The sequence below is a fragment of the Anomaloglossus baeobatrachus genome, chromosome 11 (genome assembly GCF_048569485.1).
Source record: "Anomaloglossus baeobatrachus isolate aAnoBae1 chromosome 11, aAnoBae1.hap1, whole genome shotgun sequence".
Classification (NCBI taxonomy): domain Eukaryota; kingdom Metazoa; phylum Chordata; class Amphibia; order Anura; family Aromobatidae; genus Anomaloglossus; species Anomaloglossus baeobatrachus.
In genome coordinates this window covers 140,530,595-140,544,936 of record NC_134363.1, presented here as the reverse complement: position 1 = coordinate 140,544,936, position 14,342 = coordinate 140,530,595, and the positions used below count along the sequence as shown (strand labels likewise).

The following is a 14,342-nucleotide window of genomic DNA, read 5'->3' as shown; positions in this document are numbered from 1 at the left end:
CTGACTGCACTGCCGCCATGACAAGCAGTCAAACAGTCCAGCACTGAGTTCACCTGCTGAGGTCACTTCTGGCAACTCCCACGCTGTTCTCAGTGTGTCACGAATGCCCGATGAGCAGTCATGTGTTCTAATGTCAATGATCGCCATAGCCTCCAGATGTAGCAGAGCCATGATCGTTGTGGAATGTAGTGTGTACTACATCTGACCTGCAGGTATGTTGTTGGGCTTTATTACTTGGTGAAAAAGGGTGTGTTTTTTTGTTTCTTTTTGTTTTCAAATTAAAATAAAGGATTTTTGTGTGTATGTTTTTCTTTTTTCTTAGAGGGTTGGTAAAGTGGGGAGTCTCATTTCGAACCTAGGGCTTGATTGCAGCTGTGATTTTTGACAAATCACAGATGACATCAACCTCATATATTACCCAGATTGCCACCGCACTATGGCAACCAGGATAAGCCGGGTAGAGCGCCACAATTGGCGCATCTAATGGATTCGCCAATTGTGAAGTGGCTGCGGGCTGCTATTTTTAGGCTGGGGAGGATTCAATAACTATGGACCTTCCCAGCCCGAGAATACCAATCCTTAGCTATCTGCTTCATCTGTGCTGGTTATCAAAAATGAGCAGGAGCCCACGTCATTTTTTTTTTTGATAAACAGCCAAGATAAAGCACACAACTGGCGGCAGCTGTCTACTCTACCTGGGCTGGTTATCACAAACAGATAGAGGACCACACGTCAAAGTGGCGTAATACTCTGACAACATTGTTCCCAGAAGCAACCCGTGTTTCAGAGATGCATACAGTTCTCCATTCTGTTCTCATTGTATTTCAGCACTTTTTCATCCATTTCAGCATTTTTACAACCTCGCTAGATATCCTGGGAGAGTCCACTGGAAAATTCTTCAAGTTTCCCATTGACTTGCACTAGACTAGCTATTGGTGTCGAATACATGAATAGTATGAAATTTTCAAGTTGAATAATCCGAACCCGAATATTTTAGTATTCATCCATTACTAATTTCCTGCGGACAAAACTTTTATCAAAACTACAGAAAACAGCCCAGTAAGTGACATCACTGGAATCAGGGGCTCTTTCTCTACATTATGCTGCTCTCAGATTAAACCTGATGGCAGCTTCTCTTTAAGTAAACAGTATGGCCAGCTATAAAAGAACCGAGAGAAAAGGGGAAAAAAATGTCAACTAAAGAAAATAAACAACAGGTAATCACTTCTCATAGGTGGGAACCTATCTGATCCTATAGGTATATACAGGGGCGGACATATCTTTGGTGCAAACTTTGCAGCCACACAGGGGTCCAAGAGATAAGAGGGCCACATCCGCCTCCAAAGCAGGTGTGATTGTGCATTATTATGAGCTATTGGAGTGCAAAGGGCCCATATACTGTTCTTGCACAAAGTGCCAGTGGGTATATAGAGGAGGTTATAGTCCACCATTGCTGCCCTATGGTTGTACCTTCATTCTTTTGGGGAAGTTTACAGCATAGTATGTATAGCACATCCCACGACTTCCAGCGCCCACTATCAGGACTGTTGCACACTTCACGTCTCCTACATCAGGTCTCGGCTGGAAAAAGAAGAAAACGTTTCCATTATTGGAGGATGTAAATAACATTAATCATTCTAATAAGACAATGAAATATGTTCCCATGCACTTACAGTAAAGTACACGGCCGGAACCCCCACTCCGGGGATGGGTGGTGGAGGTCGGCATGACTTTGGTTGGGAAAGGGGAGATGACCTACAGTAAAGGGGGGTGGGGACCAAGAGACCGTTGGCGTGTATATGGGGCAGGCTAGGGGGTGGAGGACCTCTTTGACCTGCGGTGTCCCAGGGGATTGTCCCGCCCTCCCTGTTTGAGGGGTACCAGGGTCATGGTGGCTTGTGGCGGTTGTGGGTGGGTCCTTGAAGTTGGTGTAAATTGTGATTGGGGGTCCATGGAAATGTGGATCCCTTTAATTGGACGGTTTGGGTTGGTGGTCTGGTAATTTTGGGGGAACACCGGCAATGGAATGTCGGGTCCCGGGTGTGGAATGTACTCCTTCCCCCTCCCATGTTCATTGGTGCTCCCGAGTTGGTGGTTGCGGCTGGGAGTAAAGGGTGCTTTACACGCTGCGACATTGCTAGCGATAGCGATGTCGTGCTCGATAGCACCCGCCCCCGTTGTTCATGCTACATTTGGTGATCGCTACCATAGCGAACATTATCGCTACGGCAGCGTCACACGCACATACCTTTTCAGCAATGTCGCTGTGACCGCCGAACAATCCCTCCTTCAAGGGGGAGGTGCGTTCGGTGTCACAGCGACGTCACTAAGCGGCAGCCAAATAGCAGAGAAGGGGTGGAGATGAGCGGCCAGAACATGCCGCCCACATCCTTCCTTCTGCATTGCCGGTGGACGCAGGCATGGAGATGTTCGTCATTCCTGCGGTGTCACACATAGCGATGTGTGATGTCGCAGGAACGACGAACAACTAGTGGCATGCCCCACCAACTATATTATGTAAAGGAGCGACGTGTCAACGATCAGCGACTTTTGACGCTTTTGCGATTGTTGATCGTTGCTCCTTGGTGTCACACGCTGCGATGTCGCTACCGGCGCCGGATGTGCGTCACTAACAACGTGACCCCGACGATATATTGTTACTGATGTCGCAGCGTGTAAAGCACCCTTAAGTGTGGTTTCAGGGAGAAGGTAATGTTGGATAAGGGTTATGTGTTATCACTAGACTTTTTAGCTTCGAGGACCTCACCCCTATCGTGTTATGTTATTTATTGTATGTTTAAATAAATAAATGACTGCAAGAGGGGTCAGCCTTCTTTTTGCTACCAGTCCACATATGGGAGCCAGTGGGAAGTGAGTGCACAGCTCCTCTCACTGTGTGCTGGTGCTGTGTGGTGGCTGCTGTTGTGGTGGTGTCGTGTCAGTGGGGCGGCGCGGCCTGGAGCCTTGGGGGCTTCGCCTTGCAGCATGGGTGCTGTGAGGCACCGGGTCGCCCGCCCTGCTGGCGCTTTGTCGCTGCGGCGGTGGTCAGTGCACAGTGCCGCACAAAAAGGTCAGGTTAGGGAACCACTCAAGAGGTTTGACGTGACGTGGCAGTGGGCTTAATACAATCTGATCAGAATGGTAACAAAGAACCTCATGTTCTATTTAATTTTTTGCCTAGCGGCTTTAGATCATTGTATTTTTGGGATGTGCGATCCATGTCTTTTTCTTCATAGTGTGTCACCAGACTTTTTAGCTTCGAGGACCTCACCCCTATCGTGTTATGTTATTTATTGTATGTTTAAATAAAGGCTGCTGTGGACATTTCATCCAACTTCCGTTGTCAGTGGTTATTTTATAGCATTGGTTAAGGAGTAATGGGGAAAATGTTTGGGAGTCACCAGAACTCGACCATACCAAAGTCATACTGTAACAATACATTAGCGGTGCCAATTCCACCGGGTGACTACACCCATGGCGCTTTGTTGCACGGTCTCATTCTTTATGCTTCTTACATTCTGTAGATATGGTATTATTTTTCCGTATCACCGGGGTTTTGTGCCTTTTTTCATTAGTGTATATAATAGACATCACTTTAGAAGGTAGTGTCTGTCTATACCTATTCTATGTATCCATTATATTTTCCTCTATTGGTGATCATGCAGGACAGATGGGTTGTATCTCAATGCCAGATTGTGACCTAGGAAACACGTTTTGTTTTTTGTGTGTCTTTATTTGCTTTCATTAGGCTTTTGTGTTTCGATTTATACCAGAGATTCACATTGATACGATTAGGAAGTGCAAACGATAATTTTTGCTCGCCTCTTTGCTCTTTTATTTTTTTTATTTTTTTTTTTTAATTGAAAGGCAAAGTATAGCGGTAAAAAACAAAGTATTTAGTCTCCAAAGTCTCATTGCTTCTTTATGCTAATTTACTGACCACTATCTACTGTCTGTAGCAGAAGGTCCCAGAAAATCAGGCAAATCTCCAGAACGCCACAATGGTATCCCAAAACCTCCAAGGCAGCTGAGGCTCGGAAAAGTTTCTAGTATTCAGAAACTCTAGAAGAAACATGAAGGGAATGGAAAGAGGCATGAAGGGATGTGGCCCAAGAAAGGGGACGTGGGAACACAGGGTCAAATTGGGGTGCCTGGGGCCCAGAAGAGGAGTTCAGTTTAGGAGCCCACTCGACAGCTATGTACAAATACCTGTAAGCCGTTATCCCCATTATAGTGGAGCATCGACAGTTAAATACAGGTAAATCTACTGTGCACACACAACAACTGTGATGTCCAATTTCGGTAGTTTGGAGTCTTTTATGAAAACAAGATATCATAGATCCATAGGATCCACACTAATATTACCATCATTGACATTATACACAGGAGCTCTATATATAGTGTACAGGTAATACAATGCTCACTAGTGACATTGTATGCAGGAGCTCTATATATAGGGTGTAATGTGTACAGATAATACAATGAACACTGGCGACATTATACACAGGAGCTCTATATATAGTGTACAAGTAATATAATGATCACTTGTGACATTATACACACCAGATTTTATAATATATATATACACACACATACATACACATATATATATATAATGTGCAGGTAATAAAGAGATCACTGGTGACATTGTATACAGGAGCTATATATATAGGGTATAATGTGTACAGATAATACAATGAACACTGGCGACATTATACACAGGAGCTCTATATATAGTGTACAAGTAATATAATGATCACTGGTGACATTATACACATCAGATTTTATATAATAGGAGTTTGTATGTTCTCGCCGTGTTTGCGTGGGTTTCCTCCGGGTACTCCGGTTTCCTCCCACACTCCAAAGACATACAGATAGGGACTCTAGATTGTGAGCCCCAATGGGGACAGTATTGCCAATGTATGTAAAGCGCTGTGGAATTAATAGCGCTATATAAATGAATAAAATTATTATTAAAATGTGCAGGTAATAAAGAGATCACTGGTGACATTATCAGCTCTGTATATAGTGTATAGAAAAGATGGGCAATTAATTTTCCCGAGGGGCCACATGAGAGACTGACAGGTGTTAAGGCCAAACAAATAGTCTGAAAATAATTTGACTCAAAATTAATATAATAATCATATTTTTTTTTTTTTTTTTTTAAACAGCAAATTATGTTAAATTTTCTTGAACCAGGGTATAGAAACAAAAAGGGAAAAGGGTTAAAACATAAGTTAAAACATCATCATTTCAAGAGGGAAGACCTCTTGTCTTTCATAATTAACCCTTTCTCTCAGTAACAACAAACAACATTACCCTGATACCCACCCTGTAAACTTGATTACTCCCCCCCCAAAAAACAACTTAACATATTATTTTATATTCCATCACAACAAGGCCAAGTTCCATTTTTGTATTTTCATTTTTTTCCTCCCTTTCTTTCCAGAGCCATTACCTTTTATTTTTTTCTGTCCACATAGACATAAGAGTGCTTGTTTTTTTGCAGCATAAGTTGTATTTTGGAATGACACCATTCACAGGCGCATCGATGGGCACTTAAAATAGCGTGTCCCTATGCCAGTGTATGTTAAATCCTGCTGTCAGAGTTTTACAGCGGGATCTAACAGATTAACAATTGCGGGTGGAGCAGAGCACACAGCCATCACTTACCAATTACGGGGCGAGCTCACTCCGTGAGTGCACTCCATACACCCACTTCTCAACATCCGCCGTACATGTATGGTGCAAGTTGGAAGGGATTAATTGTATCACTTAATTCAGCAGAATTAGGTATGCTGACACCCCTCATATCGTATGAGCCCACATAGTCCCCAATATACAGTATGAGCCCACCATATACATTATGACCAGCACACCCATATCCTGTCCACTGCCATTAACTTGAGAACGGCGGCAGCTATAGGCATAGAAGTGGTGTCTAGGTATAGTAAAGTAGCCATGCGCTATGCAATGAATCCACCTATAGCGCCGCCTGGTGGAAAACAACGGAGTTAGCATTTTTATCTCGAAAATGGATAAAATAAAGAGAAAAAAAGTGCATTACAAAGTTGTAGGGCATCATCAATTCAATACGAATCGACAACTTGCATACAGAAATGCTATGATATGAAACCCATGAGCCCCCCAAAACATTGAATGCAGGTCACGCATATGGCGCTCATTTAACTTTGATGCTCAAAGTGGCCCCCGTCAGCTGCAATGCACATCTGGGCTCTGGACAGCATACTGTATCTTGCTGCTCGTTGTGCAATATGGTAGGTGACACGTTTGCACAAGCATCTGTAATACGTCGTCGTAGGTCCTGCAATGTTGGTGGAGGGGTCGCATACACCTGCTGTTTGATGTGACCTCACAGAAAGAAGTCCAATGGGGTCAGATGAGCGTGGAGACCACTGCACGCAACCACCATGCCCAATGACTTGTAGGAAGGTCTCCATGAGGTATCGCTTCACGTCCGCAGTCTTGTGAGATTTACACGTTCTAATCATAGCATTTCTGTATGCAAGGTGTCGATTCGTATTGAATTGATGATGCCCTACAACTTTGTAATACACTTTTTTTTCTCTATCTCGTTCCATTTTCGAGATAAAAATGCTAAAGCTGTTGTTTTCCACCAGGTGGCGCTATAGGTGGTTTCATTGTGTAGCGCATGGCTACTTTACTATACCTAGACACCACTTCTATGCCTATAGCTGCCGCCGTTCCCCAGACATATTTCCCCCAAATATGACCTACTATATACAGTATGAGCCCACACATAGCTCCCTATATAGAGTATGAGCCCCAAAATAGTCCATTGTAGACAGTATTAGCCCAAAATAATCCCCTATAAACAGTATTAGCCCCCACATACCCACTATATACAGTATAAGCCCTCACATAGCCCCGTATAGACAGTATTAACAAACACACTAGTATTAGTCCCACATAGCTTTCAATAAACAGCATGGGCGTACCCAGGATCAAAACTAGGGGGGGGGGGGGGCAAGCCATGGTCGTTCAGGTTGTAAAATATTAGAACGGAAAAGGTGAATGAAGCGAAAATTTTAAGAGAATTAAATTAAACACACACACACAATACAATGCACACTCCATTACCCCCCCCCCACACACACACAATACAATACATCCCCCCATCACCCACTACACACACACACACACACACACACACCATGCACCCCCCATTACCATCTCCCCAAGCACACAATACAATGCACCCCCGCATCACCCCCCCAAACACACACACACAAACAATACAATGCACCCCCCCCTACACGCACACACAAAATACAATGCACTCCCCCATCACCCCCTACCTACACACACACACACAATTCCCCCCATCACCCCCTATACACACACACACAATGCACCCCCCATCACCCCCTACACACACACACACAATGCAGCCCCCATCACCCCCTACACACACAATGCACCCCCCCATCACCCCCTACACACACCCAATGCACCCCCATCACCCCCTACACACACACACACACACACTACAATGTACCCCCCATTACCCCTCCCCACACACAATACAGTGCATCCTCCATTACCCCTCCCCCCACACACAATACAATGCACCCTCCATTACCCCCTCCCCAGACATAATACATTGCACCCACCATCACCACCTGCAGACACAAATTACACTACCCCATCACTACACACTCCTGCCTCCCCTCTCCCTCGGAATACAGTGCTCCTCCTCTGCCTGTCACAAAGCTGTGTCTCCTTCACAAATGTTCCCCGTTATGTGTCCTCAGCCCCTCCCCACACACCTCCATTAATTACACCTGTCTCTTCGGCTCCTCCATGGAGTGCTTACCGCTTCCTGATCCTGATGTCTCCTGTGTCCTGGCACCCGCAGCACTGTGATGACGTCGGCAATGTGCTGATCTCATCACGTTGCTGCACGTCAGGGGCAGAGCCCCGACCCGGCGCGCTGTTCAAATGTATTTACGCTTGAAAGACACAAATACATTTGAATAGGAAGAAGGAGGAAGCTGCCGTCGCCGGCGCGCTGCTCAGCACTGTGTGCATGCCGGGCACACAGCACACAGCAGGGCCGGCACAGCACAGCGCGCTGCCTCCTGCTGCAGCTAGTGTGCCCGGCATGCACACAGTGCTGAGCAGCGCGGCGGTGGCTGCAGATACAGCGGCCCACTACAGGCACCAGCCCACTACACCGTGCCCCTGCTTCTGGGGGGGCAGCTGCCCCCACCCTGCCCCTCGCTGGGTACGCCCATGATAAACAGCATTATCCCCAAATAACCTCCTATAAACAGTATTAGGCCAACGTAGCCTCCTATATAAAATATGAGCCTCCACATAGGACAATCCGATTAGCAATCTAAGTGGGATCGACATTTCTCCCGACCATCAGTAGGCCGTGTACATTAGACTATCGGCTGAACCCGTCGGTATACGTGGGTTCAGTGTGGATTAATCTAATTTTATAGGAGCCTTTAGCAATCTTTATGGGGTATATGCCCAGATGTTGGCAAATCTGCATATAACACACACCGTGCTCCAATGTTTATACATACAACAGAAAAAGGCGTTGTATGCTTGCAATATGGCCGCCCCCGTAGACGTTTTTAAAAATAGTTATTAAAACCCCCATTTAGTTGTATTGTATTGCACTCCGGGCGGATTCTTTTGTGAGGAATCACATTACTTTACACAACTAAACTAAAGACTTACAACTGTGATTTTATACTTACTGTATCAAAGTCAAACAGGCTTTCTGACGTTTGGGGATCCTGAAATAAAGAGAAATAATTTGCATTAGGTATATTATCAGATATGACAGCCCTAAATACGGTAAGATCAGTGTATAAAGTGTACGGAATTTTCTTGCCCTCATGGGTTAATGTAAATATTTCTATGTTATATGGAGCATCAACCTCTGCAATCACTGATTGCTCCAATAAACGTAATTTAAAATGGTTCTCCACTTTTTATCAACAGTGCCCTTGCAGAGCTATACGTTTCCATGGTAACAGACTACAAACAAACATTCTGTAGTCATGTGTTCTAATTATTTGCGCACCTTTCTTGTTGACCTACAGACAGCGGAATGGAAAGCAGAAGGGTCTGTTTGTAGTCTGTGACCATGGATCTGAAGACGAGCGGTGTCCGTAATTGTTTGCATTGCTAAGGTTGGCTCGACAGCTCTGCAGCCAATAAGCAAGTTTAGCGGTGGAGTTGTCCACAGCTGCTGCGCTCACTGATTGGCTGCAGAGTTGTCAATGTATCGTCAGCGCTGCAGACAATAACTGACTCTGCGAGGAGTGGCAGAGACTCAGTGCTGGACCCAGGGAGGGTGAGTAAGGCGCTGATTTTTATGTAAACAAGCTGCTCCTGGGATTAAAGGTTTTCAGAAAACTCCTGTAAAGGGAATTTGTCGCCAGGTTTTTGCCACCTAATCTGAGAGCAGCATAATGTAGGGGCAGAGATCCTGATTCTAGCGATGTGTCACGTACTGGGCCGTTTGTTGTCATTTTAATAAAATCACTGCTTAAGCAGCAGGAGATTATCATTACAGGACTACTTGTGCCACAGGTAGTCCAGGATATTCATGAGCTCTGTATAACTGCTAGATCTGCAGCAGAGAAAACAATGATTTTATCAAAATGACAAAAAACAGCTCAGTAAGTGACACATAGCTGGAATCAGGGTCTCTGTCTCTACATTACGCTGCTCTCAGATGGGGGATCAAAAACCTGGTGACAGATTCCCTTTAACTAGATCTGCACTGCCCTCTATACAGTATGTACCAACATCTGGATAGTTTTCTTGTATGCCTTCTGAACCAACCATAGACCTGTATGTCATCTGTATTTCTGTCTCCAATTATTAGGACTAGGGATGATCGAATACCTCAAATATTCGGCTTTGCGAATATTTTCCGAATTGGTCGCCGCTATGCGAATATTCGATGCGCAATGTAAGTCAATGGGAAGCCCGAATAGTTCAGAATAGTTGTTATTCGGGTTTCCCATAGACATACATAGCACATCGAATATTCTCGAATAGCGGCGGCCTATTCGGAAAATATTCGCGAAGCCGAATATTTGAGGTATTCGATCATCCCTAATTAGGACCAATCTCACTACCCAGGTCCGTATTAAGCTACAGCGTACCTGTGTTTGTTGTGACCGCTTCAGAGCACTGGTTTTAGGGTCAGCGTGCATGATCAGAAGTCCCCGGCACTTCAGGTCCTGAGCACTAGACCTTTCTGAAGCCAGGACGCGTACCCCCGGCTTCACAGTGCGCATGACCGGGCATTCTGATCATGCGCACTGACCCTAAAGCAATGGGCATTGAATAGCATGTTAGCACACCCACAGAGGCGTGCTAAGAGGGCTGACTAGTCGGGGGATATAACACTCTTGCGACTAGTTCCTGCGCTTATTAGCATATCGTAAAGAATCTTAAGAAATACTTTTCTAAAGAACTCTTTTTCTATGCTAGTGTATACAGGGACAGTTAGGGGTACTTCTCACATAGCAAGATCGCTGCTGAGTCACGGTTTTTGTGACGCAGCAGTGACCTCATTAGCGATCTCGCTGTGTGTGACACTGAGCAGCGATCTGGCCCCTGCTGTGAGATCGCTGCTCGTTACACACAGCGCTGGTTCATTTTTTTGGACGTTGCTCTCCCGCTGTGAAGCACACATCGCTGTGTTTGACAGCGAGAGAGCAACGATCTGAATGTGCAGGGGCAGGGAGCCGGCTTCTGACAGCTGCGGATGCTGGTAACCAAGGTACACATCGGGTAACCAAGCAAAGCCCTTTGCTTTGTTACCCGATATTTACCTTGGTTACTAGCGTTCGCGGCTCTCACGCTGCCAGTGCCGTCTCCCTGCTCCCTGCACACGTAGCCAGAGTACACATCGGGTAAATAAGCAAAGCAGTTTGCTTATTAACCCGATGTGTACTCTGGCTACGAGTGCAGGGAGCCAGCGCTAAGCGGTGTGCGCTGGTAACCAAGGTAAATATCGGGTAACCAAGCGAAGCGCGTTGCTTTTTTACTCAATATTTACCTTAGTTACCAAGTGCAGCATCGCTTCCACGTGTCGCTGGTGGCTGGTCACTGGTGAGATCTGCCTGATTGACAGCTCACCAGCGACCATGTAGCAACGCACCAGCGATCCTGACCAGGTCATATCGTGGTTGGAATCGCTGGTACGTCGTTTAGTGAGGCGGTACCCAGGGATTAGCAATATACACCCAGAACTGCTCGTGTTTCTGGGTGCTTATTGCACCTTACAAGGTTCACTTTAAATGGAGGAAAAAAAAGAACATGTCCATCACATATACCTTGGCTGGTGCCATCGGTCCATGGGAAACAATCGAGCACATTGACCAAGGGCACGACTAGACTATATTGCCCAAGATGACAGCAGAGTAATATCACAACTCTAAAGACGGTGTGCTACTGGTCCGCCTTGATAAATATATACTGTATGTACTCATATTGCTACGGTGCAAAGTGGTCAGAAAACCTTTCACCACTGGTCTAGGAAGCAGGTGAAAATGATTAATTAACCCATTACTTGCCAAATTAGAAATTTACATTTTTTTTAAATTAAATTACAAATTTTTAATGAAAAAAAAAAATAGAAATTAAAAATGAAAATGAAATTTAAGCAAAATTAATTAATTTCATGAATGAATTAAATGAATTGATTAATGATTAATTAATTTAATTTAATGAATGAATTTTAGGCAAAAGATTAGGCGTCCCAAAAATAGGACATTGGTAGATAATAGGTTAATCTGTCACCAGGTTTTTGCTTCCACACCTGAGAGCAGCATAATGTAGGGGCAGAAACCCTGATTCCAGCGATGTGTCACTTACTGGGCTGCTTGCTGCAGTTTTGAATAAATTTAATCTTCTGCAAATCTAGCAGTTCTCTGAATATGGAGCTCTGTATAACTCTGCGCACACCACTGATTGTCAGATTTCTGTGTACACTATATGTCAGATTTCTGTGTACACTATATATAAACTGAAGGCTGCCAATTGGGGGGGCGTGGTTGGACTACCTGGTAGCAGGCTAAGTAGTCTAATAATGATAATATCCTGCTGATAAAACAAAGATTTTGTGAAAACTACACTAAAGGGGGCTTTATACGCTACAACATCGCTAATGCGAACTCGTTGGGGTCACGGAATTGGTGACGCACATCCGTCCGCATTAGCGATGCCGTTGCGTGTGACACCGATGAGCGATTTTGCATCGTTGCAAAAACGTGCAAAAATCGCTCATCGGTGACATGGGGGTCCATTCTCAAATATCGTTACTGCAGCAGTAACGAGGTTGTTCCTCGTTCCTGCGGCAGCACACATCGCTCCGTGTGACACCGCAGGAACGAGGAAGCTCCCCTTACCTGCCTCCCGGCCGCTATGCGGAAGGAAGGAGGTGGGCGGGATGTTACGTCCCGCTCAGCTCCTCCCATCCGCTGCTATTGGGCGGCCGCTCAGTGACATCACTGTGACGCTGTACGGACTGCCCCCTTAGAAAGGAGGCGGTTCGCCGGTCACAGCGACGTCGCCGGGCAGGTAAGTATGTGTGACGGGTCTGGGCGATGTTGTGCGGCACGGGCAGCAATTTGCCCGTGTCGCACAACAGATGGGGCGGGTACCCACGCTGGCGATATCGGGACCGATATCGCAGCGTGTAAAGCCCGCTTAAGCAGCTAAGTAGGTGACACATTGCTTGAATCAGGATCTTAGCCCCTATATCATGCGGTTATCAGATTATATAGCAAAACCCTAGTGACTGATTCCCTTTAAAAAAAAAAAATGATGTGTCCAAAGTCCCTTAGGGGTTCCTAAATTTCAGCTTAGTCAACATTAGATTACGGACTTGTCACTATCCTTCCTCTTCTAGAAACACCCGAGTCTTATATTGCATGTCTGGTCTTCCACCAGAGCAAAGACAATACCAGAAGAAAGGGATATGGACATATTATAGTTTGCAACTTTGCAAAATTTGGGCAATATAGGCTTTCAAATTTTGGATCTATATGTACGACAGGTTTAGTTCTCTCCCAAAAAAAAAAAAAGACATGGAAAAAACTACCGTAGCTTGCTTAAAAGGGTAGATAAAAAGTAAAATAGCTCACATTGTAAAACTATTCGCTATCGTATTCTTGTAATTCATTTTTTTATTTTCAGGTTGTAAATGATTTTTGTAAGTTTTTACAATCTGCAATTTTAAAATGACAAGCAAAAATGAAAGAATGCATTATAAAGAAGTACGGGATTTGCCAAACCACAGCTGAAAACGGTCTTTGACCTAGAATTGAAGAAAGCAGTGACCCAGAAACAACCCTTTGTACCATGCTAATTTCTAGCAGCAAGAAAAATACACTGTTACACTTCAGTATATACTTTTCATTTCTACAAAAGCAAACCTACATATTCAAGGAAAGAGAAAAACCCACAGCCAGGGGAAATGAGGGTAAGGGAGGAACCCGGAGGTCATATTCTTAAAGGGGTTTTACAGGTTACAATGTATTCTTAATATTTTTAGTGTTTTACATAGACAATGATGGCATCTCCAGAATACACAACATTGACTCCTATCAGTTCATTGCTTGAAGATTTCACAGGTAGTAACTAGAGTTGAGCGGACTTCTAATAATCCGGGTCCGCCGGATCCGTCGCGAGTTGGAAAAGAAGTCCGGATCCGATCCGGAATCCGGACCCATGTATGTGAATGGGGAGCAGATCCGGGACACGAGAGAGAGAGTGAGAGAGTAAAAGGAAAAAAAAAAAAAAAAAAAAACACGGATCCGGATCGTGCAGCTGGATTCCCGCGTCCGGGTCGGATGCTGAAACCGCGCGGATCCGGATTTTTACAGTTCGGATCCACTCAACACTAGTAGTAACCCTTCAAGATATGAACATCTTTCATGTTTTAAGTGAAATTTATTTATTGTCCCATATAAAGATTTAAAGATTTCAGAAATTGGTTTTCATTAAAAACATTTAACTACTTTTCTTCTGCAGCTTACATATGTTATAATACACTGCAAGCTGCTCAGTCCTGTTCAGTTTCAATCCCAATAGCTCGCTTCCAGTTGAGTAAGGATCCAGCCCAATTCTCTCCTGACAATGTATCTGTGGATAGGTGACAACTCAGTGGTTAGCACTGCAGTATAGCTGCGCTGGGATCCTGGGTTCAAATCCCAAGGACAACATCTGCAAGGAGTTTGTATGTTCTCCCTGTGTTTTTGTGGGTGTCCTCCAGGTTCTCCGGTTTCCTTCCACACTCCAAAGACATACAGATAGGA

The 14,342-nt window shown here is 44.8% G+C and overlaps 1 protein-coding gene across 1 annotated transcript in view; it reads right to left on the bottom strand.

Annotated features, from left to right (window-relative positions):
* Positions 1–14,342, bottom strand: part of LOC142255977 (putative oxidoreductase YteT) — a 198,269-nt gene that overhangs the window by 166,509 nt on the left and 17,418 nt on the right. The window contains exons 2-3 of the mRNA XM_075327445.1: positions 8,757–8,795; positions 1,471–1,581 (exon numbers count right to left, since the gene is read on the bottom strand). Coding sequence (XP_075183560.1) covers positions 1,471–1,581; positions 8,757–8,795 — 150 coding nt within the window. The remainder of the gene's footprint in view (positions 1–1,470; positions 1,582–8,756; positions 8,796–14,342) is intronic.